Genomic DNA, 26,472 nt, shown 5'->3' on the forward strand with positions numbered 1-26,472 from the left:
CACAGTATAAAATAATTTGAATTAAATTGTCCTTCACTATTTTCATTTAAGAAAATGAAATCAGAGTTCGGGGACTTTTGAATCGCACTGTATATTGCTAATACGTACATCACTCGCACCAGGTTTTGCTAATAAAACTTTTCAAATAGAAGTTGAGGTCTGGAGAGAAGTTTCGCAGTTTTGCAAAGTTTGTGAAAGATAACTACTGTACGTTTAGAGCAATTCTAATGATTTGATTCTAGGAGCTACCTCATTATTGAATTCGAGTGAAATAGGTCAAAGTGTTTCAAGATGGCAGACTTTAAATCGACCGTAGAATCGCACTTGGAAGTATCCTAGATGTGGTCAATACAGGAAAGAGATATTTACAACGATTCTTCTCCCATCTTCGATCCTCATCCTCTTTAAATCACTAACATCGTCGCCATCCATTGCTTCTCTTCTACTTATTTAACATCACTAACCAAGTAACTACCTCTCTAGCCTTTTTAAACCCGAAAGTTTGTGCTGCAGCAACACAAGCCTTCCAACTGTCCTTATCCTGGGTAAGATCAATCCAATCATTTCCATCCTTACCGATTTCCTTTAGGCCCGTCTCAACGCTATCCTTCCATCTTGGTCTTTGCATTCCTACAGGACTCTTAACATCACTTTTGTCTTATTCTTTTATTCGTCCGGTCCTCTGCTACTCTCTTTGGATGCCATAATCCTATAGCATTTGTATGGTTTTATGCACCTAACTAGCTTCTTTCATTTAGTGATTTCTTCTAATACCAGACAATATAGTATTTTCTAAAATAAGAATTGTAGCTTTTCTAGAAACGTGATTCGAACAAGTGTTCTAAGGATACCAGTCAAGTTAATTCAGCGTTAGTGTCCAACGATGATGGGAGCGTTCGAAACGTTTAACTTTAACGTCGAATTAACCTGGCTAGTCTTTTGTAATTGATAGATATACTTATACCTATGGCAATATCCTAGGAAAGCTAGTATTGGTGAGTCTCCATGACTTCTGAGAACATTTTTACGCACTTTAGAGCTGCAAGTGCGACGTTGATGTGGCTTCAGAGCAAAGTCCGCGAGGACCTACCCCTCCGAGCAGCCCCTCACTCGCGAGGGACCGAGGTATTTAGCGAAGTATTAGCACGAAAGGATTTGCATGCAAGGGAGGAGGGAAGGGATCTACAAAATCAATCACGGAGGTAATGGAGTGCCAGGGGGAATCCCGTAACAAGGATCCCCAACGAGATGAAGAGTCGCCAGACGCAGCAAATTGCATTCAGGGGATGCATCGGTGGAGGGAACGAGATTTTGATTGCAATTCTTTAGCCTTGATGCGCTGCTCCGCGTGGAAGTTTACCAGCAGACGTTATGGTTCAGCAAGACCTTTAACCGACGCCAGCGAAAACATTTTCTAAATTTCCTATCCATTCACCGCTATGGTGTTCCAAAATCTGAAAAATTACATGAGCTTCTCGAGCATTGACGTGATAATTCATGTGATTTGCTTTCGATGATACCTAGATATTTTCGTGGCTACGTGAACCTATTAGCTACTCACAATATCTAGACAACAGCTAAAGTAAACCACACTGAGATTACAGTGGATGATCAAGTGAATGTAATTTTTCACATTTTGGAATGTAGTAGCAGTTTTTCGAAAGGAGATGAAATTTAGAAAGCAGTTGTGCTGGTCCAGTCAGACTTAAAGCGTGGATACAATGTGGTGTCGAGGAAGTTGACTTCTGGCAAAGCCATACACTATTTGATTACATATACTGAGCATTCTGAATGGTTGTGTAGGTTGTGTAGGTTGTGTAGGTTTAGGTGTTACTGTTAAAGAACACATTTATTGCAGATATGTGTTTATTTAATACCTACACAGTGACACGAAAATAACAGTAATATCTTAGCTTAAATTGCTACATGATTTTAATATATGTAATATGTAATGCAGCAGTAACTTCAATATATTCTTGTCAATAATAAATCAAGAAACATCCACGCACCAGGTGGAGGTACATTAAACTGTAGGTCCGGTCTCCGTTAGCCTTTGTGTGCCTAAAGTGAACTCGAAAGTAAACAAACAAATAGCCGCGCTTATGGAATCAGAAACAAGGTGTTGGTGGTAATCGATGAGGACACGCTCGGGCTCTTAAGGGGGCCTTGTCCACTACTACTGCTTGTTACTGTACAACACATAAATTGACCGACGGTCAGTGATGCCAGCTATAATTCAGCTTTAGATAAAAAGCAGCATTTGCAACGGAATCGTGGGTAATTCTGGTCCATGCACGAGGGTTTACATTATCGCAAACATAAGATCTTTCCCGACCCCTGCAAAGAGGGATGAGCACGCACTCCTTGTTTCGCCCGAGTCAAATGTGTTAGCCGTGAAGATCTGACGGGTGTAAAGCATTTACCAGACAGTGATAAGGAATGTAGCGCCCACCCTAATTGCCAAGAGGAGAAAGAAGAATGGGGCGGTACATTAGGGTACGCTATTTCATAAAACACGCGCACGCCCTTTACTTTTATCGCGGACGTTCATCGGGCATTATCATGTGTCGCATTGCAGAGGAGCGCAATGGTGGAGGGGGGAGCACCCCTCATGGTGCAACTGGCTTTTTGATTGGAGATGAATCGGTTACCAGACACTCTCGCCACACGTTCCTGCAGGTCTGCAACCCGCTTCGCTCGCTTGGACTTCGCGAATAATACATGAGACGCGCGGCGGAGAAATAAGGTTAATATCGGAGCCGGCCTCCCACAGGACGAACGCCATGGAAGATCGCACATTTTCAAGATCCATATTTTGGAGTCCAGATGCGAGATTTTACTGTACTATTTGCAGTGTTTACCAGCCCGTAGCTAGATATTTTGGCCCCCCTGGCACGATTGTGGTTTGCCCCCACCCTTGCTCCTCATGCACACTACCAAGCATTGACATTTTATGCCCGCCCTTCGATATTTTCTTCTTGTGCCTTGATTTTATTTGAATATTCGTAATTTGCATTTCTCATTACAAAACTTGTATCATATGTAAGAACATTTCAGTTGTGTCTTAGTGTCTGAAGAGCAGTGGCGGCAATTAGGAGGGGCGAGGAGGGCAGTTGCCTCCTCACTTTTTGCAACTTTTGTTAAATCCTATCTACAATGGGAAATATACTGTCTTTGCGCCTCCAGTTTTGGCACCTTGCTCCCTCAGGTTTTGGAACCCAATCGCCGCCACTGATGAAGAGCATCTTTAAAAACATACTAACGTACTATTACTTTGGAAAACAAGAAAAATTCCAGCAGTATGTAAGCATAATGTCAGTAAGAAAGCATAATGCTAAGGATGTGTATCTACATACAGGGTAAGTATGTACGTTGTATCAACATGAAAAATCGAAGAGGATTTATGATAAAGATCTTCTGGTGACGCGGTCCAATAGAGAACGTTATCTACCAAGTAGAATGATGACATCTATTTGCATCTGGTGGGTGACCCCCCGAAAGGAAGTATCTAGGGGTCAGTTCATCAGTTGAAAATTTTCAATTGGAAGAAGCGTCGATTAACAGCTTGTATGTTTTCTTTCTACCCTTACCTAAGCCAAGTGTAAATTTCTCCTGTGGCATATTTTGGCTTTGTTGTCTTGAAAAAATATTTGAATGGCGCAATCTGTGCATGACGGCCTAGGCTTTAGTCCCCCTAGCTTACCCCTCGTTAAGGGCCTGTACTAGCACTTACTGCCTGGAAAACGAAGCATTTCTAAACTACCTAAACTACATTAGACTTTTTCAAGTATTTGTTGCAACGTGAGACAATAAGGAGAAAGGGGCGCTCATCAAATTCCTCTCGCTTGAAAAATGCCTTGCGCCAGACAAATCGCATATGGAAAAAAATGTTGATGATTTTGTTTCCATCATTGTTACCTACGAACTTCACCAATTGTAGTATTTTTGTTCCACCCTGTCCGCTCTTCTTAAATTGTAAATCGCGTTGGGTACTGTTTGCAGTGTCCGAATTCGTTATTGAAAATGTTCGTTACTTAGAAATAACGTTAAAATGTCCGTTATTTTGAAGTGTCACTAAAAATAAGTTTTCCACAATACTCCAAGAAAGAAAATCCTCATCCTATCCCCTGTTTCGAAGTATTATTTAAAAATTTGAAGAAGCAGAAATCAAGTTGGTATGACTTAAGATTGTAACGCCGCAGACCCGGATTCGATTTCTGGGGTCGAAATTTGGAGGCAATGTCCCTGTGTAAGATGCTCTAGAGTTCGCTCCACCTACCATTAACAGATAACATAGTATAGAGCAATTTCTGGAATTCAAGGAGGGTCAGAGCGTAAATATCTGGAGTCCTACTTCAACGCACGTTCTGCTGTACCATGAAAGTACATAGGGTTGTGAAGGTAGGGACCCGCGCATTCTCGATCTAGACCACAATTGAGGTGATCAACATATCCGGCCACGTTTCACCCAAGGTACCCATTGGTTAGATACTTGTTAAATCCCAAAGCTGCCTTTGTGAAAGGAAATTGTCAGAAATTTTTCTGACATTTCCACCTGAGATCAACCATCCCTAGAATCGAACTCTGGTTTCAGTCGGTCTTCTATGTTCCTCAATGGCATGGTATGTCGACCTTCGTGGAGGAGTGGTTACAACAGCACGCTACGGAACCAGCAGTACCAGGTTCGAATCCAGACCTTCCAAGACTGTTCTTTGTGAGTGTTCTTTCATCAATTTCATTACATCATCACTCATTCTCATCTTCGCGATTAGCCAAAAGTGGCAGAAAGGCGAAGTAAAATAGACAAAATTAATGAATCATGGCACGGTGTAATGCACAGCGGAGTACTTAAACTATTTTCGATATTAATAATGGACACTGTAAACTGCTTGAGTCAATAATATAAATAATGAAAATCCACTAATTCAAAGTTCTTCTTTGTATGTCTTACAAGAAAATTGGCACACTTTAATTTTGGGAACATACAATAAAGAAATCTGCAAGAACGAGATAAATCCATTTTTAAGCAAGGTTTGTAGTTTGCCGTCTGTGTAGAATCTTCTAGATGGTTATAAACTTTGACTAGGCAGCCTTTGTGACATGTCTGACATGCAGAATGGCTCCAAATCAACTTAGAAACTGCACATCCCACCCCAATTAGCGGGCAGATCATTGAAGATTCCAATCCACAAGGCAAAACCGTCTCCTATGTCTTTTCACGAACCATGCTTTGTCGGGACGAATTCAGCGCGAGCATGTGCTCTCTGGGAGACACGGCCGTACGACAATCATTGCCAGCAGTGAGCCTCGGCTTTTATTGTCATGTTGATGGGGGAATTCCCGAGCGAGAGAGATTCTCTGCGTTATTCAAGCCCGCAGCTCCTAATTCCGCCAGTTCTGGCAACAATCCAGCTCTGGAGGGAGGTTCAATGACCCGCCTCCAAGACTTCGCCGATCCTTTCTGGGGGAGGGTTTTCTTGGCGCAGAAATGCTCTTAATTACAAAGCACTAAAGGACTTCCGCGGAGGATAACCGCAAAGAGCGAAACGAGGGAGAAGAAATGAAGGGATGAAGAGAGGCAAGGGGATTGCCACCGGAGAAAGAAAATGGTGGAAATAAACAGAGTAAAAACTGGAAACAACATGGAGAACAATGCCTGAGAGATACATAAAGATTTTTTAATGGGTGTGGCCGCACGTGGAACTCCAGAGTAAGCTCTGAGGTGGCGGAAGTTTCCAACAAAGGAAATTTCCAGTTCGCTTGCTTGGAGAATGCAAATGAAGCCATCGGGGATGGAAGGTAGATGCAAACACCGAGAAATAACTTATGTCAACCAACCAACTTTTGCCTCTGGTCCAGCAACAGAAGGTATTCCTTATCTCGGTTCTGCAGAAGCTGTTGAAAGACGGTAACTACCAAGGAAACTGCAGACATAGCAACATTATTTTCCTGCATTCAGTCCAGAAGGCTACGAACTAAACGTTAGCTGCTGCTTCTTCCCGCCAAAAGAGTTGACGCAACAATACATGCGCCAGTGAAAACGCCAACCAGGTAGCGCCTCAGCAACTGGTAACTGGAATCAAGTGGATATGTGAGTCACGTGAACGCTACGTCACAGGTTTTGGTGGGAAGACTACATCACCGAATAGTGCAGCAAAAGTTTCATGCTTGCAAATTCAAAGCTTTCCTACATATTCTTATCGAACTAGCTAAATAGTTATCGCTAACCATTCGACTGAATATCCTTATACTAGGAGCTCATCTTGAATCAATATAAGGCATAGAATTATTCGCTTATTACTAAGAATAAAAATTAACTTCAGTGTTTCTGTGAAAAAATAAATCCTTGTACAAAAACGGAAAACTTCCGAGTTACGTTCAACAATTTCTTGCGGACACAAGTAACTGAGGCATACTTTGCGATTTTTTTTCTGCAACGTATAATAATAAATTTTAAGTTAAGCAAATAAAGTGCCGCTAGTAAATGACAAACCACAACATCACTTCAACTGATTATTGGGGTGTCGGGTTCGATATCCGGTGGAGGCACATTGCACAGTGTTTCGGATCCCACTTGAAACTGTAGGTTCAGTCCCAATTAGCCCATTTGTGCATCAAGTTTACATAAGAGAACAATTCTTTTCCAATCATCTTATTATCGATATGTTTAGAAAGGAATTATCACAATTATCATGTTTGAACTGAATTATTACTTAAAAATGCAAAAAATATGGTTTAGTATTAAGAAGCTTTTACATACACAAAAGGAACAGTTTTGGGTGAAAAAATATTTTAAAAAGTCCTTCTTGAGGATCAAGCATTAGAAATACCGTTATTACGATATACGTAATAACTTTGTGCTCATTACATATGCAGTGAGGAAACCATTGGGGAATATGTACAATTGAGGTTTGTTGATTTCGAATGCTATAAAATTGTGTAGAAGTATTTGATTAGATATACATATTATTGCTTCATAGATGTCGCCAATCATAGTAGAAGTTCTGACTGTTAAATTGCAAATTACTCACGGTACACAGACATCTTTTACATGGTTCGATTACCTCTTATGCCTGTTAACGCATAGCTACTTCATCGGCTTAAGGATTTCTTAATGAGTGTTTTCTGGAGAATGCTTGTTTAATCCCTTTGGAATACTCCTATGTTTATATTCGTATACTGTTCCCTTTGTCCACTGAATTTTCATTATGCAAACTACATTGCTTTTCTAAATACCTTCTGGAATCATCTTCTGGTGGAGAGGTTCCAGGTTCTATCTTGGTCAAGAACGCATGTGAAGCCTTATGTACGCACAGTCGCGATTAGATTAAACATAAACCAGGTTCTGTAACAAAAGTACCGAGCCTTGTTATTTTGTTCTTGTTACACAATTCTTCATTTATGGCACGTTTGTTTTGAACTTCCGATGAGAATTAAATGCATCGATACAATTGTTTGCCGGCTGGTGTAACCAGCACCATCAAATTACTTATCTTCCAACAACAACAACACAGTCACGTCCGAATAACAAGTGATAATTCATAATCACAGATCATGTTTGATTCATGCAGTATATTGCTAGCTTTTGTTTACACCGAAAACAAATCAACTAGACAATATGTGGTACTATCATCCATTCACTTTAATGAATAGATTAAACTAATGTACGTCATTACAGGTTTAAAATGACAAACCACTAATTTATTTTATACCAATACTAATGCAGATATCTGTTATTAATAATTGTTAAAACAGTCCACGACATCTTTTAAATGACCATGTTGGAGATAAATCAGAAGTAAATGAAGTACACACAGCAGAACATTTAGTTCCAGAACCCTACTTGATTAAAATTAAAGATGCTATTAAAAGGCTAAAGAAGAACAAAGCACTTGCCATTGATTTAACACCAGTTAATTAAATATGGTGGGAATTCGTTAATATGTCAAATTCATAAATTAATTTGTTAAAATGGAATAAAGAAGATATCCCTCAACAGTGGAAAGAATACATAATTGTTCCTGTGTTTAAAAAAGGTGATAAAATGAACTGCAGTAATTACCGTTGAATTTCTCTACTCTCAACAACATATAAAATATTATCTAACATTCTTTTAGCAACACTAACACCATATGCTAATGAAATTATAGGTGATTATCAATGTGGATTTAAACGTAACAGATCAACTACAGATCAAATTTTTCACATCAGACAGACACTTGAAAAGAAGTGGAAATATAATCAAAATGTCCATCTGCTATTCATTGATTTTAAAAAGCATATGATTCAGTTCAAAAAGATAAATTATATAATATAGTAGTCGAGTTTGGAATACCTAAGAAGCTTGTTAATATGATAAAAGTATGCACCAGTGAAACAGAAAGTAAAATTCGTGTGGGTATTAATGTGTGTGACAAATTTACAATTCATGATGGGTTAAAACAAGGAGATGCATTATCTCCATTGCTTTTTAATTTTGCCTTAGAATATGCTATTATGAAGGTAAAAGAAGCTAACGAAGGACTAAAATTAAACGGTATGACTCAGATGTTAGCATATGGAGATGATGTAGACTTATTAGGGGATGATATAAATACAATTAAGAATAATGCTAAAATATGTTTCAAAGCAGTTTGGAAGTTAGCAAAGAGAAAAATAAATATATGCTTACAGGCCGAAACCAAGTGAAGGGCCAGGGGGAAAAACGATGAATGTCGATTTTTCGCCCATTTTGAGATCGCAACGCCATCTGATAGTTCAGAAGCTGTACTATAAGAATGAGAACGGCCTTGGTTGGGAAACGATGAGAAGTGCCTGAAAAACGCATTATTATTTTGGCATATATTAACGTTCTTATGGAAAGAAATACTTTGTTTTTCATTTCCTGGCAAATTGTCTCGAATGAACATTCATCGTTTTTCCCCCTGGCCCTTCAAGTGTTAGGTAATAATCAAAATCTAATTATTGATAACAACTCGTTTGAACCAGTTTCCAAATTCAAGTACTTAGGAGTAATACTAATAAATTAAAATGATATTAAAGAGGAAATAAAAGACAGGCTTAATTCAGGAAATGCATGTTAGTTTTATCTTCATAAACTTTTGTCTTCTCGTTAATATTTAAGAAACTAATAGTTAAAATATACAAAATAGTAATTTTGCCCGTAATAGTATATGGATGCGAAACTTGATTCCTTACATTGAAAGAGGAACATAAATTGAGAGTATTTGAAAATAAGATCCTTATAAAAATATTTGGGCCTAAAAGGGATGAGGAGACAGGTAAGTGGAGAAGGTTACATAATTTAGAAGTTAATTTGTATTCATGTCCAGATATTATTTGAATGATTAAATCAAGAAGAATTAGGTGGGCAGGCTATGTGGTACGAATTTGAGAGGAAATAAGAGTTTACAGGATTCTTGTTGGGAAACCTGTTGGTAAGAGACCAGTAGGAAGACAAAGTCGAAGATGGAGGGGTAATGTTGAGATGGACCTAAAGTAAATTGGTAGGTATGGAAAAGAGCATATAGATCTTGCTGAGGATAGGAACGCATGGAAGGCCTGTGTTGCTTCAGCCATGAACCTTCGGGTTTAAGAAGGCTAGTGATTTAGTTAGTTATTTAGTCAACGACATTAATGCCTGAATATTATGCTGTGTGTATATATAAATCCTGCACAATTTGAATTGAACCAAAAGTGGAGGTAGGGTGATGCTAGGGACGTTTGAAGAGTTCCAGATTCTTTATGAAATAGAAATAAAACTTGTGATCAAAGCTGAAAAATTTTAACCAAAAGTTTTATCATCAACTAATAGACGACCATAAGTTATGAAAAAGCACCTTCTCTTAACACGATTTTTTCTAGAATCTGTCTTTTTTATGGTATATCTACTTCAAATGGATAAATGATATGGTATGATAAAAGTAGGAAAATGAATGAGAAGGCAGAGAAAATGTGATGAAAGAGAGAAACAACACATATTGAGAACATGAATGTATCTTGTATGTACATAATTAATTCTTAATTAGTAATTCTTTATTATTATTTTAGGCTATTTTAAGTCAAATTTCTACTCCTGTAAGTTAATCATGTTGATGGTGATGAATGATGGGTGGACGAAAGAAAAACACAAATGAACCACACGCATCGTCGGGATTATAACCGAGAACATTCCTTAAGAAGATCGCCACTGGATTGGCTCTAACCCACCGTTAAATAGTCTTAGTCCGCCCTGTTGCTCATCGAAATGGCAATAAACATCCCCTCCCTCATTAACACACACACACAAACAGAGTAGCAAGACAAATAGTGGAACATAAATTGAAGGACAAGGAGAGTGACATAGAAAGAAAGGAAAAGAGAGAGAGAGGGTGGGGGAGAAGGAGAAATACGAAGAAAGGGATTGATAAACCGTGGTATCGGCTTGTTTCACCTAACGTTTACAGGCATGAGGAACTTAAGGAGTCAGAAAGGGTTGAAGTGCGGGATTTTGGTAAGAGAGAAGCAACGTTGGGAGAAAGAACATGGCGGTTGGGACAAAAACCTTTTACAAGGAGAAGTGAGGAGATGAGCAGTAACCTGTTGGCGATAATTTGTCTTCGTTTGCCCTATACGAGGTGCGCCGACCTCCGTGGCAGAGTGGTTACCACAGAGGGATACGACGCTATGGAATCCGGGTTCGAATCCCAACCTAGCCGTGGGTGTTATTTGTGAGTGTCCCTTCATCATATCATCACTCATCTTCATCTTCGCGATTAGCCAGAAGAAGCAGAAAAACGAAGTGAAATAAACCAAATAAATCAATAATTTCTACGCAATGGTAGAGGTAACCTTTTCCTTTACACCCAGCTGTAGTTTGTGATTCTACTAATAGAAGTGTCTGCAGAAACTCTATTGTCATTTTAATCCCACGGTTAATTTTCATATCCTAAAGCCACAGAAGACCACGGAAGACATGGAGATAGGCAAATAAAGGTATAGAGAAAGAATGGAAGGAAGAGAGTGAAAGTAATGAACGTGGAAAGGAATAGTAAAATGCAGGAAGAAAGAGAGAGACTAAGAAAGAGATAGAGAAACAAGTGTACAGGGTGAGCAAGAGTCCAGCACACCCCTTTTAATTTAAAAACGGCTTGATGGAAGACGATGAAACTTCGGATAGGGGTAATGGGACACACCATCTTGAAAGCCGCCATTTTCGAATTACCTCCAGATTTTCAAATGGAAAGTGGGTGATGTGCACATGATGTGAGTTTTCTCAGAAATAAGAATGTGCAGTAATTTTCCCCCTAACTTTATTTTTTGATATTTGAAGTTCACATTTGGCGTCCTACAAGATGTGCTCTATTTTTGCCCTTTTTGTGCCATACAAAATGCACCGCCAGTCCTCATGGACACGTATAACACTGCAGGGTCCACAGAATGACGCGTTTGCTGGATCCGGTGATGAAAGATGAAGGAAATCATGGCTTTAAGATGGCCCCAAAGGTAAATGTCCAGGGCCGTGAGGTCAGGAGAACAAGGTGTCCACTTAGTGGGTCCTGTTGCATTTGAATTGTGTAAGGGTGCCAGTTGTTCGAATGCAACACGCGGAGTATGAATCTCTGACTGACTCCTGACGCTGGCGCCAAATATCGGGTACTGCGTTTCTGGCTCTTGACTAAGAATGCCACGATTTTCGTTCCTGCTTACTTGTCGGTAGCGGTTCACAGCCGTCCACTCCGTTCTCTGTCGTGCACGGATCCCGTCTCTTTATACTTCTGCAACACACGCAACACTGTGGTAAGTGAGATGCCGTCTCTCTCTCTGGATGCCAGGCATTGAAATCCTCTGCAACGACCCTGGGACTGTGCTCCCCACTTAGCAAAACAATTTGAATTCGTTCTTGGAGGTTAGCGCCATGTTACATAATCGGGAACGAATAAATAACAACCCATTACATTACGCCCAATGTGAACTTCAACTGTAAAATTTCCTCACCAAATAAAGGTAGCGGGGAAATAACTGTATTCCTATTTTTGAGTAAACGCACATGTTAAATGACGTGCTACATGACCCCCTTCTCGTTTGAAAATCTAGAGGTAATTTAAAAATGGCGACTTTCAAGATGGCCGCTATGATGCATGCTGGCTCATCTGGTATACCCCACCCCCATTACCCATATCCGAAGTTTCATTGCCCTCCGTCAAACCGTTTTAAAGTTAAAATGGTGGTGCTGGACTTTTGCTTCACCCTGTAGAAAGAGATGGAATCATAAAGAAAAATATAGAGAAACACATGGAGAAAGACAACAAAATGGATAGAGAAAGAAAAGAAGGCCGGAAGAGAGTGGAAGATGTAGAAATGGATAGAAAAATACACGATGAGATAGAAAAGTGTAGAGACAAGGTAAGGGAGAGAGAGGGAGCGAAACAGAGAGAGAGAGAGAGAGAGAGAGAGAGAGAGGAGAAAGATAATCAGAAGAACACGGTAGATCGATAGATAAATAGGGAAGATAGAGAAAGAAGAGAATTCTAGCAGCCATGACAATAGAAGAATAGCCCACCTGAAAGTATTTGTTCCTCCCACGAGCACATTCGAACAAAACTCTCTTTTGACCCAACTATTAAGGCACTCATTGTCAGCAGTTCACAATGTAATATTAACTTCATAAAAGAAAATGCACCACCTCCGGTACCTTTTGTTATAAAATGTTTAACGGTTAATACAATGAACGGGGAAGTATTCAGTCTGAATTCCAGGTTAGGCATAGATTTTGCTTTGTGGGCGTTCTTCCATCGATTCTCCTTGTATTCTACAGGGTCAGGCAGAAGCAATGCCCGTTTTTCATGAAGTGATAATGTTCACCAAATCTTGTATTACAGGAACAGAATTTTACAGATTTCTTACAGATAATCATAAGCATGAACTAATTGAATATAACACCACACCAGCACACTGAAGCACGCCATACGACATCTTAGGTTCATGTTCAAAGAGCTGTCTATCTCGTACCAGACAATCACGTACCCTACCAACCACACCGAAGCAAGTCTTACGGCATAATTCGACTGTAATGGCAGCGATTTTTTCCGTAATGCTGTATTTCAATTGATCAACGTTTGTTCCTCTATCCAAGATCTTAAATGGCAGACCACAGAAATAAATCTGACAAAGTTAGTTCCGGCGATCGAGCTGGCCACTCCAGTATCAGTTTATGAGCCATTTTACTTTATGAAACCTGAAACACAAAGGTTAATAAGACAACACGCCCGTTACAATTACAGCATTACATCAAACCACCTGCTGGCCATCTATTAGGTTCATTGAAGGTTTATTATCAGTCTTAGACGTGGAAAAAAGTGTTAGATGATCGCTTTCATTATATATGCATATTCCTCTATGTTTTGTATGTGTTTATTTTCATCTTTAGGTATCGCATAGATGTTTCATTGTGTTTGTTTAATATACATTGTATGCATTTTATACTACACTGCGTAAAAATGGGCTTTCCTTCTGCCGGATCATGTATTTTCCCGAATGACTTAAAAAGATAGAAAAAAATACATGCAGTTCAATACAGCACTTATGAGACATCCATCCATATAATCACATGCCATGCCGCCACTTCACAAATGGAACGAATGCCGATCCATTATCTCGGCTGAAGGAAACTTCAGGCTGAAGGCTGATTCAGAAAGAAAATACAGCCATCTCTGAAGCTCGAGAAGCCCTTTTTCTCCCCTTTTTCATCCAATTTCGAAAACTTCGCAGTACGAGCAGGGGGGCAAGGAAGAGAAAGAAGAAAAAAGAGCTAAAGAGAAAAAGAAAATGTACTCACTCTAGATTCACAGCAAACCACAACATCTCCCGAGAAACGGACAAGAAGAAATTGATCAATACTGAATAAATTTACACACGATAAGAGAGTTTTCACGCATCGAAAGAACGTCTCCCCCTCCCCTCAGTCTTCACCCAGCCTCCTCCGTAGAAGTTTGTATAAGCGAATCGCCTCCTTTCTCCCCCTCCCATGATACAGTGCAAACAAAAGACGAGCGTTGTTCCTATGATTCGCCAATTCGTTTCATTGCGGTTTCTCCCCTTCTCTCCCCCCACATGCTAGTCCCGCCAGCCTCGTGGGGGCGGAAGAAAGTCACATGGAGAAAAAAAAAACTTGGATTTCCCCTTTATTTATTTTTTCTTTCATGTTAGGGTGCAACGAAGCCTTTCTTTTCCAGCATTGTTGGGTCCCTCTGCCGATCCACCGCAGGGGAAACAAATAAGAAATCTTCGCTTGAGCAAGAAGCTTCACTTAAATATGAAGGTGTGGTAAAATTTTTGTGGACGTATTCTGAAAATAGATTCCGAGCGCCTGAGCACAGCACCGGATGAAAAAGAGGTGAATTCAATTTACCCAATGTGAAATTGTCTTAGCAAACCCCTTCTCTCCTCTCGCCACCCCTTACTCCGTCCGACTCTAGCCAAAAAAAAATAGCATATATGAGAACTTTTCCGAATCATTTACAGTAGAACAAGAATCGAAGAATGAGTGAGATATAGAATCATTTTGAATAACCTGTGGCGCAACAGACCGTGAGGGCCTTGCCTACCTATCGACTGCCGGCCTAACTCTCACCTGCCGAGGTGGGAGATCATGAAATCAGTTACGGAGTGACATGTGGTCAGCAAGACGAACCTCCAGTCCAGACATGCCAGAAACGCGCTACCCGGAACCTCCGAGTGGAAACTTCCATTTGCCTTACCGAGGGTAGAGTGCATCACACATAAATTTGCCGTTGCGTAGATACCAATTTTCGTTTCGTCTCCCTCTCTCTTAGTATCACGTGTTCTATCCTGCTCGAAAAGCTTCGCTATTGTTGCCATATTGTCATTCCATTCCTGGACACACTCGCGCAAACATCATTGAAAACAATTGAATAGCGCTCCAGCTCGCGGTTCACACCGTTCGGCAGGGACGGTAATGTGGCAATATAGCACGGCGTAGTGGTTGCTTCTTTTATGCAGTGCATGTTCATTGGCTAGCTAGTAACTAGTGTTGCCAACTGTAATAATGAAGCACTATTTCTGTCACGGAAGGGGAAAGGCAGGTAAAATGACGGTGAGTTTTGTTGGATTGGAAGCACCATATTTTTATTTTATACTAAGTATTTTACCGGTTTGACGTTGTGTACGTGTATTGCGTGTGCGTTTGTTAATTAACGTTAAATTCCATAATGCCTCCAGTTCTGTCAAAGTTGAAATCAAAAAGCTTGCATAGCCAAGCTCGGGAAATTCTAAGCAACGTGCACGAGTTCATGAAGGAGGAAGCCAGTGAAGGTGTTAGCATCCCAATACAGCATTTTGGCAAGAGAGCAGCGGCTACGACTGGAGTTCCTGAACGAACGATCAGGGCTATCATGAACGAAAGACAATCTCTTGAGATGTCAGAAGGCCCCTCCACATCATTCCACACTCCCGGGAAAGAACGACAAAGACCAGCGAACAAATCGTCAGTGGACGCTTTCGATGAAAACGTTATCCGTAGGCGCATATACGACTACGCTCTGCGTGAAAATGAAGTGCCGACATTGAAAAAATTGCGTGTCAAATTACAGGCGGACATACATTTTGCGGGAAGTCAAGAGAGTTTGCGACGTTTGCTGCGAAAGATGGGATTTAGGTGGAGGAAGAGGAGGCTGTCATTTTTGCTGCTTAATGCGATGCATATTGTTTTCTGTGTTAAAATTGCCATGCTTTGATGGGTGACCAAGTTCATAGCAGGGCCGGCGGAAGGGGAGGGCGAACCGTGCCACCAGCCAGGGCGACAAAATTTGAAGAGAAGATAAAGTAAGCCTATTGAAAACTGTGGTCGAACGAGATATTCTTTGCGCTTAATAGTATTGAAATAGCATAAGAAGTCTCATTATTTATTTTATATTTTGATGTTTTACTTAGGAATATATTGATTTTCAATTTCCCGATGCTGCGTAATAGGGGGGGAGGGTTCGAAATGGAGCGGCATCTACCGCCACCGCCCAGGGAGGCAAAATGACTAGCGCCAGCCCTGGTTCATAGCAAAAGAAAAAGCCGCGCAGCTTATCGTCTAGTGGCAGTATATGTACTTGTTATTGTTGTGGAAGCCGGCATCGTTTGTAAATGTAGAACAAAGGCAACCGACTTTCGCCGATCACAGAGAGGAAATAATAATACTGCTTGAGGAGGAGTGTTGTGGTCCAATTGTCGCGGTTTAACACGTTGACGAAAATATAGATAAAAATTGTAGAAGAAACGCATGGAAGAGAGTAGAAGAAACACATGAAAAAGAAGAAGAAACGCCTAAAAAGGAGTACAAGAAACACATGAAAAAGAGTGAGAGAAAACCTTGAAAAAGAGTTGAAGAAATATGAATAAGAGTAGGAGAAACATGAAAAAGGATACGAAAAACACACGAAAAAGAGTTGGAGAAATATGTATAAGAGTAGGAAGACACATGAAAAAGAGTAGGGGAAACATGAAAATAGATGACAAAGAGAGGAAGAAGAAAGACAGAAAGGGGGAAATAAATAAAGAAAGAAAGAACGAAACGCAGAAACAATGAAAGATGAGAGATGAAATAAAGATATAGAGAAGCGAAAGAGAGAGAACAAAGAAATATGGAATAAAAGACACAGAGGGAAAGGTGGAAAAAGGGACAGCCGAAGCAGAGTTTGGCTGATAAATAGCCAAATATTAGTAATTTTATTGGTAAGCGACTGAGCGTCAATGTCAAGGTTTAGTTGCACGTGAGGCTGAGAATATTGGGGATAAAATGTTATTACTTCTTTATTCCCATTTATTTTATTATTTATTTATTTATTTACGATTTAGTTTACATGGCGAAGTTAAGGCTCTAATACCTTCACTTCCACTTAATCATTAATTACAGTATTAATTATTTTTCTTTTCTAATGCAATAAAAAATGAAAAAATAGGAACAGTTTGCATACATGAACACATACAATAAAGGCAATTTGATGATCCAAGAAAACATTATGCATTATTTTATTTTGCCCTTTCTGTGTCTGGGAATTCAAAATATATTATTTGAAGGGCTCGGGTGTAACACATGATAAGCGACATTCTGGTCATTTCTGAGTCCGTTAAGGAAAAAGGTTATTAGAAGCTATACTGTAAATAAATTGTTTTCGTGTTGTGTTTACCAATTTCAGAAGGATTCACTGAGTACAATGCAATTTGTATAACATGCAATTTCACTCAAAATTTGAACAATGCCAAATTTTACTTTGAAACTCAAAAATGACCAAAATGTCACTTGCCATGCTTTACACCCGAGCCCTTCATTTAGTACATGTAATTTTAATTGTCTTTTGAATGTTATGATTGAGAAAGAGTCTTCGATTTCGGGGGCAGCCTGTTCCAGAGGCTTGTTGACGTAACGGTAAAAGTATTTGTTTAGAAGTTCGAGCTGTGGGGAGGAATGGAGAGCAGAGATTTTAAGCGTGACCTGGTGGTGCGTCAATGAATGTCGAAAAAGAATTGAAATCGCCTGGAGAGGTATTTTGGATACTTTATTTCTAGGGTTTTGTACATACAGGCGGACTAAGTTGTGGTATATGCGTTTTCCACTTACTTTAAGCCGCTCACCTTCGCATAGTACGTCCTCAAATGTCAAAATATTGTACATACAGATTGAAACAAATGCAAGCGTTCTGTATTCGCTGCAGGCGTCTAGCTTGATTACCATCCGAATAAACAGTGTCACAGTAGTCAATGAAAAGGAAAACAAGAGATTGATGAAGTTTAGTTTTTATACGTTCGGCAAGGAAGTTTTTGAGCCGGTAGAGAGATTGAAGTGCGCCAAAAGCTGTTTTACTGACTTAACTGTTCTGTCCATGTAAGATGATGATTGAGCGTAATTCTCAAGTTGGTGGACAGAGACAAGTGTGTGTCATTAACCGTTAGCTTTCGGACATTTAATTTGTCTATTTTGTTCAGAATCTTAGGCAAACCTAGAGCATGCAATGGTTTTTTGTCGAAGTGAAGTGCACGCCTTGTTCTACGGACAACTTTTTAATTCTTCAGGTGGTTGTTTATACATTCGATTGCATAGGAGATTTCGTGAGGAGAGAAAGAAAAGTACGATTGAAAAAATCAGCATATATTTGGTATGTAAAGGGAATATTTCCCCACGATGAACTTGGAAATAGATTACAAAATGGTTTGGAATCAGCTTCAACATGAACTAAAACCTCTGCATTGTCTCGTTGCAGCACGAGGAGACTGGGATGGTGAGGGGGGATGTGGAGCGCTGTGACCCCACATCCTGACGGCCCCGCCCCTTCCTCACGTTCCAAGCACAGCGCCACGTTGCTAGGGAATCACCTGTACCTCCTGGGAGGTCGCAACGGCAACGTTCCCTTGAAGGACCTGTGGAGGTACAATCTCGGTAAGTCAATCAGATTCTCCACCAGTTCTAGTAATTGCGCACTTCTTCCACTATTCCTTGTTTTGATTTTCGTTGATTAATTTTAAAATTTTGTTTTTACATTCAATCAGTGATATATTTGGATTACACATCATTACGTCTAAGGTTTTCAATAAAAATTCGTGTCTATAGACGCTTAATTGTTAGTGCAAGAAGTGCATAAAAGTTGAAGCGCAATGAAACTTTCAAATACATCAGATGTTTAATATGCACAAAATTGCATCTTGTTTTATAAATATACAGTATTTGTTATAATCTGATATTTTTTTCTTGACTAGCTTAAATACAGTCAATATTTTATAGAATTTCTCCAAACAAAACCAAGTTATATTGAATTCTTAAAATAAAATGTTTTGGTTATCACATCGAGCTACGACGCCAGTGGTCCTGGGTTCGATTTTGTTTGTTTGGTTTGGTGTTTTAAGTCCACTTTATGCACAGTAAGGCTAACCTATAGTTTAAAGTGGGATCCGAACCACTTTGTGCCTCCAAGGTCCCGGGTTCGAATCCTGACCTGAGCATGGATGTTTGTGAGTGTCCATTCATCAATTTAATTTAATTAATGAATCAATCAAATCATCTTTCTTTTATTGGAATGCAGCTAATAATATCACATATTGCATAACATATTAAATGTTAGACATTTCCAATTTGCTGTTTTAGAGAACTTCTTTTCAAATCTTACCAACAACATTACATTAACATTAATAAATATGAATAAGAATTAGAGAAAATTCAAGTGAGCAGTTATGGTGCCAGACTTTCTGGTGTGGGTGGGACACTGGGTGACTGAGAGATTTTGGTGGGTCACGTTTTCAAACAAAAATGTATTTACTATTTACATTATTATAACGTGATCCTAATCAGGTGTTATAACGTGATCCTAATCAGGTGCTATAACGTGATCCTAATAAGGAAGGTATCCATTGTGAATTTCCAATATCCATACATGTACATTTTATTTTTATCACGAGTTTTTCAATTTGACATTGTGGGTCAATATGATTTTGTATGGATTATGCTCCACTCTGGCCTACTCTTGGCGCCGCCAGTAAATGGAAAAGTAAATCAGTCATATTAACAAATGATGCAATGAAACACATGAATACAATAAAATGCATTTATATAAAATACATAAGATAAGAAGTGTAGATCAATGACGAACCAAGAAACCAACATTTTCTCAACTAAAATAAGATTGATGCATTTCTTTTTCTCTGTGCACTTTAGTGCATTAGGAATTTTAGGTGAAGAATGATAATTTTTGGGGTTTACAGAATATTTCTAGCGATGAGTGAGCATGGAACATGAAGCAAAGAAAACAGTTTCTACTCAAGAAGATATCTCGGTGATAGCTAGTAAAATCTCGGCTACTTCTTCTGTCTCACTGATCTGATATTATTTTGGCAGAACTGAAGCATTCCAATGAAACAAATAATACAGAGTGGCCAGTATTGAAGGGACACATTTTATTTAGTATTTTCGGACAGTATGAATATTCTAACATTTTTCAAATGCATTGTATTTAGAAGCCTGAGCTTGGGAGAATACATTAATTTTATTTTCATGTTATTGTTGTAACAAATTATGGTGCTGTGGACTCCGGTTGAAATTTCTTATGATGTGGAAGCGTTCGTCACTAGTGGAAGCTTCATCATTACATCACAAAGGCGATTCAGAAACATTTCAAGAGGTGTGAAGCACCATCTCAGAAGGTAATCTTGCTGTGCAAAATATCCGCGAGACAGCTAATGCCGACAAGAAACCTTCTGCTGGGTGACCTAAAACATCCAGCAGTGCAGAGAACATTTAATATCTGGCGAATACAATCGAGCAATATCTCAACTGTGACAGTCACTGATGAGTGCTACAACGACATGTGCATCACATTTTTCGTTCCCTAAATGATGGGTCTAGATCTTCCAAACTGTGTATGCAAGAAAATGGTCCCATTAGCCATACAGGATTAGTGCCAATGAGAACCCTTGGAGACCATTTACCTGGTCCCCTGCGTCACAGTATGGATAGTATGACTTCGAGAGCCCAAGAATGTTCTCCTCAATGTGGTGCCCATCTACGGGATGTTATATATAAACGACAGACTCCTGTATCTTCATTATGTATTACACATAGTTCCGTTCCTAGAAATGTGCATTTGAAATGTGTCCCATCAATATGGACCTCCCTGTATTTTACAGTTACGGACACTTCTGTAACCACAATACTGCTTTTGAAATTCAACACACACATCCGTACACGGAATACTACATTCCTTCACTTAACATATGTACAGTCACCGGCAATGAAAATGAGAAACCTAAGTCCCTTGTTTCCCCACATGGCGTTATGTGTATTGCGTAAATCTACGGCGGTGATAGAAGTTGCCATTCAACATTTGATACTAAAATTCAATTATCTCCGTAGAGTTAGGCAACACACACAACGCCTTACAGCGAAGCGAGTATTTCAGGATCTAGGTGTTCAATTTTTATTGTCGTTAACTGTACATTGACCATTACTATCTTATAACACAAGAACAACATTCACATACATACACAGGGCCACGTTTATATATAAATAACGGCTATGTGTGTGTACAAATATATAAACCGTATTTACGTTGTTAAGTTAAGTTTAAACACAGAATATTATACGTCTATTGGAATTTGGCAATACAGTATATGCAATCAATTGTAACAATATAGTGTTATTATTTGAAACTGAAAAATTGGTATTTCGTGCGTGAAATTTTAAACGTATATTATGTCTCCACAGTCATTTTTGTTTTACGATAATTTTCAAATTTTTCATTACATTTTAACGAATTGCGTTAGAATCGTTGATCTATCTTTAGATGAAATTGTCGCAGGAGAATTCACTAAGCAGCACTCATGCCTACGCCAGGACTCGAACACGAATCCTTGGGTGGCGAGTTCATGAGCACAAGTTTCAAGACTCCAGGTTGCCCACACGGGTTGGGATCATTATCATTAAACCAAATAATTCGATCATTATTTCCTTATGGCATACTAAGTGTAAACAGGAATTATCAACCATAAATCACTTGATATTATTTTCGCAAGACGTCTTTCTTTTCTCAAAAATCAATTAGTAGGATTATGAATTTCGAATAAAATTAACAGAAGAATTACATTAAAGTGTAGTTAACGTACGCATGTTATAACTAACTCTCCGTGTCGAACTTTTCACAGCATTTCCATCAAATTCTCACTTGAAAACGTCAGAATATTGTGAACTGACTTTGCCCCATCTCTTTATGTTCGATCTTAATTAAAAATGGCGTCCTATTAGGAAACTCCGTGCAGTCATGTCTGAGAGGAAAAGAGCATTTAACACGAAGCGGTATTAAAAGAAAAGAAGAATTAATGAAAAGCATTTGAAGTAGAAAAGCAAAAGAACAAAGACAGTAAAGCATATCAAAAGAGAAGTTAATTGAAAACCTAGCAGCAGTTTCTAGGGAAGAAGGGGGGCTGAATGAAGTGCTCCACGCATTGCGTGACGCATTTCCCGTCCCCTCTACGCATCTTCTTCCAATTCTCCTTATTAAAGACCAGACTTGTAATACGCAAGTCTCGGCGATTCAGGATAAAGATAACGAGTTCCTTTGGGAGCAGGATATGTGCGGAGCTTTTAGGGACGGGGGCACGCACCCTCTCTACCACATGTGGGGGAGATAAGAGGGAGGGAGGGTGCTTCAAGAATACGGCAGCAGCATTTTGTACATTCATGAACAAAGTTTCGGTTGAAGTGAAGACGTGAGGTAATACAAAAAAATCAACTTGGAACTGTAACATAAAATCAATTTCTTACAATGGCGGAGTGGTTATCACAGCGCGCTACAACGCCAGTGGTCCCGTGTTCGAATCCCGGCCTCGACATGGGCGTTCTATGTGAGTTTCCCTTCATCAATTTCGTCACTCATCCTCATAGTTGCGATTATCCAAAAGTAGCAGAAAAGCTACGCTAAGTAAAAAAAATAGAGTAGGGTGGTACATTTTCGATTTAGGTACTATTTCGATCACCTGTTCTAAAAAGTCGAAAATATTTTGCTTTCTGTTACTGGCAACGCTGATTTGAGAAGTAAGAGTCATTGCCTGGGGTGTTAGGTGTGTTGTGCAGAAACATCGAGAAATTCTACGAAAAACCCGGAGACTCAGACGTAATTTTGTATGGCAAGGTGAATACGTTGGAGATGGAATAGGTGCTTTGTATATGGTATAAACGTCTGCCTGTCATTTTGCGTGCCCCGTGTTTATGCTTGAACGTAGGACAGCGAAATTCAGGTCAAACGTGGACAAGCATGTGGTGGCTGTAGCATGTGACATGTGTAGCCATTTGGTGAGAGATAAGGGACCTACAGAAATATTTGTTTCCATGCACGAAGTGGTACATATTCGATCGCGGAAATGGTACAATTTCTATCAGCAAAGTATACAGTTTTGGTTCCATTACCGTAACGCGTGCAACACATACTTCACAATTTATTGTTACAGATGCCTTGCAAACGAACACCGAAGAAGATATATCAACAATATTCGTCCCGAGTTCTCGAAAATGCCGTGCAGAGTAATCTAGAGAGACACTTATCTATACGCAGAGGATCGCAACTTTATCGTGTTCCATTGCTACCCTCCAAAACAAAGTAACGATGGCACGTCAAGAAGCAGCTGGTGTTCCTTCCCTTTCCAGGATTGATGTTGGCCATCCAACAGTTTTCTCCAAGCAGATGGAAGACGCAATTGTGGAGAGATTTGTATTTGGAAGGGTGAGGATTGGGATTGACGCCGAAGGAAGTGCGGTTAGCTGCGTAACGATGTATGTAGTCAAACAGAGTTATTAAACCAACAGAACATGTAGTTTGTTTTTATTTTGCTCCTGTAGGCTTACGCCAAAGAAGAAGTTGCACGTGTAGTATATATTAAGGATACTGTTTCTTCACTCAATCAAGACCTAGGTACAATTACAATCAAATTGTATCCGACCGAAATTTCGTTCTTCTGTCTACAGTAGCAAAACTAAAAATGTCATGTTATGCCAGCATCTTTAGTAAAATGTAAGGATTTTATTGGCACAAAACTGTAATTTTGCTGCTTATTTTTTTCAAGTTATATTGAATTTAATTTTTTGTGATCCAAAATGTACCACCTTACCCTAAATCAAATCAAGTTCTTACAGTCAACGCAGACCCTTTCACAGGGTAGACACTAACCTGTACATAATCACCTTGTATTTACATGCTTTGCAATTGCCCAGTACTGAAAATTTATTGTTTCGTACATTTTACAGAGACATTTATTAGTATTTTCTGTTATTGTGCTATCACATTATGCTCATTTGTCCAGCATTAAATGTATTCCAACCTATATCTATAGTCTTAGCCTCCGCAGTTGGCAATCAAGCATTACATACCTTCAAACGACACTTCACACATAGTGCAAGCAATTTCTGCAGGGTCTACTACTTTCTCACGCTATTCTTCTTAACATTTTTCCCAACATGCCCACGCATGTTGTGATCTAAATTGTGTTCTTACTTCTTAAATAACGTGCATATTTCAGATTTGTGATGTTGTTCATGCAATGGGCACAATGCCCTGTACAGTGGGATCCACAAGAATTGCTCGGCAAACTGTCCATGACTACTTTAATTAATTTCTCCCTTTATTCTGTTAGTTTTTAAGGAATGAATTTTCACTTATGTTGATGTAGAGGTTGCCAGCAGGCTGTTTCGCGTTTTTTTCGAATTCTTGAAGCTTTCATTGCGTAAAATAAAGAGAGAAAACTTGGTGACGGACAATTTGCTTGGTAATACTCATGGATCCCACTGTACGTATACTCCATTTGAAATTGTAAAGATGCCCAGATCTTGGGCACCATGCCCCTTGAGGAATGCAGTTTGTGTGAATGCTCATTGTTCGGTGCTAATTTGACGGTGGATAAGGATTTCCTTGCTTCAAGGGCAGAAACATAATTAGATTTGATTTGATTTCTGTTATTCATCGTCGCTTTTCTGCCAGTTTTGGCTAATCACAACGATGAGGATGAGTGATGATGTAATGAAACTGATGAAGGACACTCATAAATAACATACATGCCCAAGCTGGGATTCGGTCCCAGGCCTGAGCATAAGCTGGCAACATTGCACCCACGGTATTATTTTCGTTGTCAAACATTAATTAACATTTATAGCTCTTATATTCCAAGTTCTTAGTACACAAAATTTTCACAAGTTGTTTCTGACCAATGCATATTCTTATATTAATATCGTATCAATCTCCTCTAATCAGAGAAATGTAGCAAGCCAGAAGTTATAACCTCTATCACCGGCCGTGCTCAGTCAGGCATTGAAATAATGCCAGGTCAGAAATTAACCAATCCTCCTTATCGATAATAATCAAGGTGCTGAACTACTAGTATTTGAGGGCAATAAGCAGGGAGTCGGAGGAAGGAATAAGTTAGACAGCAATGGGCGGTGTGGGGTCTCTTGTCTTGAGCCTTGGAACGTGGAGGAACTACGGAGATTGAGCGAACGAGTACAGGCTATGCTAAGAGCCTTCCACAGGGAACTTCTTCATCATCAGACAGACCAACCAAGTTGATCTAGACTTGTAGGTATACATCCAAATGCTTGTATTTTGCCATTTCTAAGTGTGTAGAGTAACCTCTCGCCCATTGCCATCAAGTTATCTGCCAGGGGTGAGTGCTCACCAGTGAGGATGAATGATTAAGTAAGCTACATCACCCTCCTTAATGGTTCAGATTCTTGGTTTGATCCCCCGTTCCTCTGAGAACGTTACGATATCTTCTAAAATCACTCAATATTGCAGCCGTGTGCAATGTCAAAAAGAGAGGTATTCAGAGGCCAATGACGGTTTGGTTTACTGCCACGCCAGCTACTTCAAGTACCAATGAAACTTCATAGAAGTTGGTGTCTGTAAACTAGCTGCCGTGTCTCAAAGAACAGACTATTGTTGTGCCTATACGGTGGGCACCACAGTCTGGCAATCACCCAAACTTGGTGCCTAGCACAAAGGAATCTTGGCAGTGAAAGTGTTAACTTACCCAGGATTCCTTGATATTCTAGCAATTTCAAGTGTAGTAGAATCCATTCTGAAAATACATATCTGTGTCTATTTATATGTAACTAGATATCTGAATTCAAAGAAGCAAAATAAGGGATTCTTATCTTACAATTTGGTACGTACAGGAGATGTAAGTTCCACGCTGGGAGATTGCAGGCACCGTCGACGTCATCAGCGTTTCAAAGGTAAACAGATCACGTTGATGAAGACAATTACACACAGGTAAAGAAATCAAAGAGGCGGATCCACCGTTGGGTCTGTAGCTCAGTAAGTGTCAACCTCTGCTGGCGGACTGGTCAACGTAGTACCCTACGACGCCAGAGGTTCCAGGTTCGAATCCCAGATAAAACATGTATGTTTGTGTTGTTCATATTGAGAAACTTAAGACAAACGTAATAAATTTTAAAATGAGACACACAGTAAAATATTCTTCATTGGTTGATTTGGTGTTTTAAGTCCACTTTATGCACAGTAAGGCTAATTGGGACTGAACCTACTGTTTAAAGTGAGATCCGAAGCACTATGTGCCTCCACCGGGTATCGAACCCAAGAAAATATACTTGAAAACATCGAAAGACCACCTCCGTGGCGGAGTGGTTAGCAGAAATTACGGCTTTGGCATTGGTGTAATTTGTGAGTGTCGCATCATCAATTCTATCATATCATCACTCACTCTCATCTTCGCGATTTGCCAAAAGTCGAAGAAAAGCGAAGTAAAATAAATCAAATTAAAGACAATAAAACACAGAAAAATATCAGTATAATAATTTATATTTGAAAATCGTTGGCGCAGTAATGACCTGGAATGCCAAATATTCTGGATCGAGTCCTCCATGAGCATGCATTTCTACAGAGCGTTTTTAATTTCTTGAACAGTTGCTGTTTGATATAAAGAACATTTGAAACATTC

The 26,472-nt window shown here is 39.5% G+C and overlaps 1 protein-coding gene across 1 annotated transcript in view; it reads left to right on the top strand.

Annotated features, from left to right (window-relative positions):
- The window catches only part of LOC145986396 (uncharacterized), a 317,161-nt gene that overhangs the window by 82,480 nt on the left and 208,209 nt on the right, over positions 1 to 26,472 (top strand). The window contains exon 2 of the mRNA XM_083120365.1: positions 18,246 to 18,421. Within this exon, the coding sequence (XP_082976491.1) occupies positions 18,274 to 18,421 (148 nt within the window). The 5' untranslated portion in view covers positions 18,246 to 18,273. The remainder of the gene's footprint in view (positions 1 to 18,245; positions 18,422 to 26,472) is intronic.

Source organism: Lepisma saccharinum, chromosome 4 (genome assembly GCF_977018435.1).
Source record: "Lepisma saccharinum chromosome 4, izLepSacc3.1, whole genome shotgun sequence".
Classification (NCBI taxonomy): Eukaryota; Metazoa; Arthropoda; class Insecta; order Zygentoma; family Lepismatidae; genus Lepisma; species Lepisma saccharinum.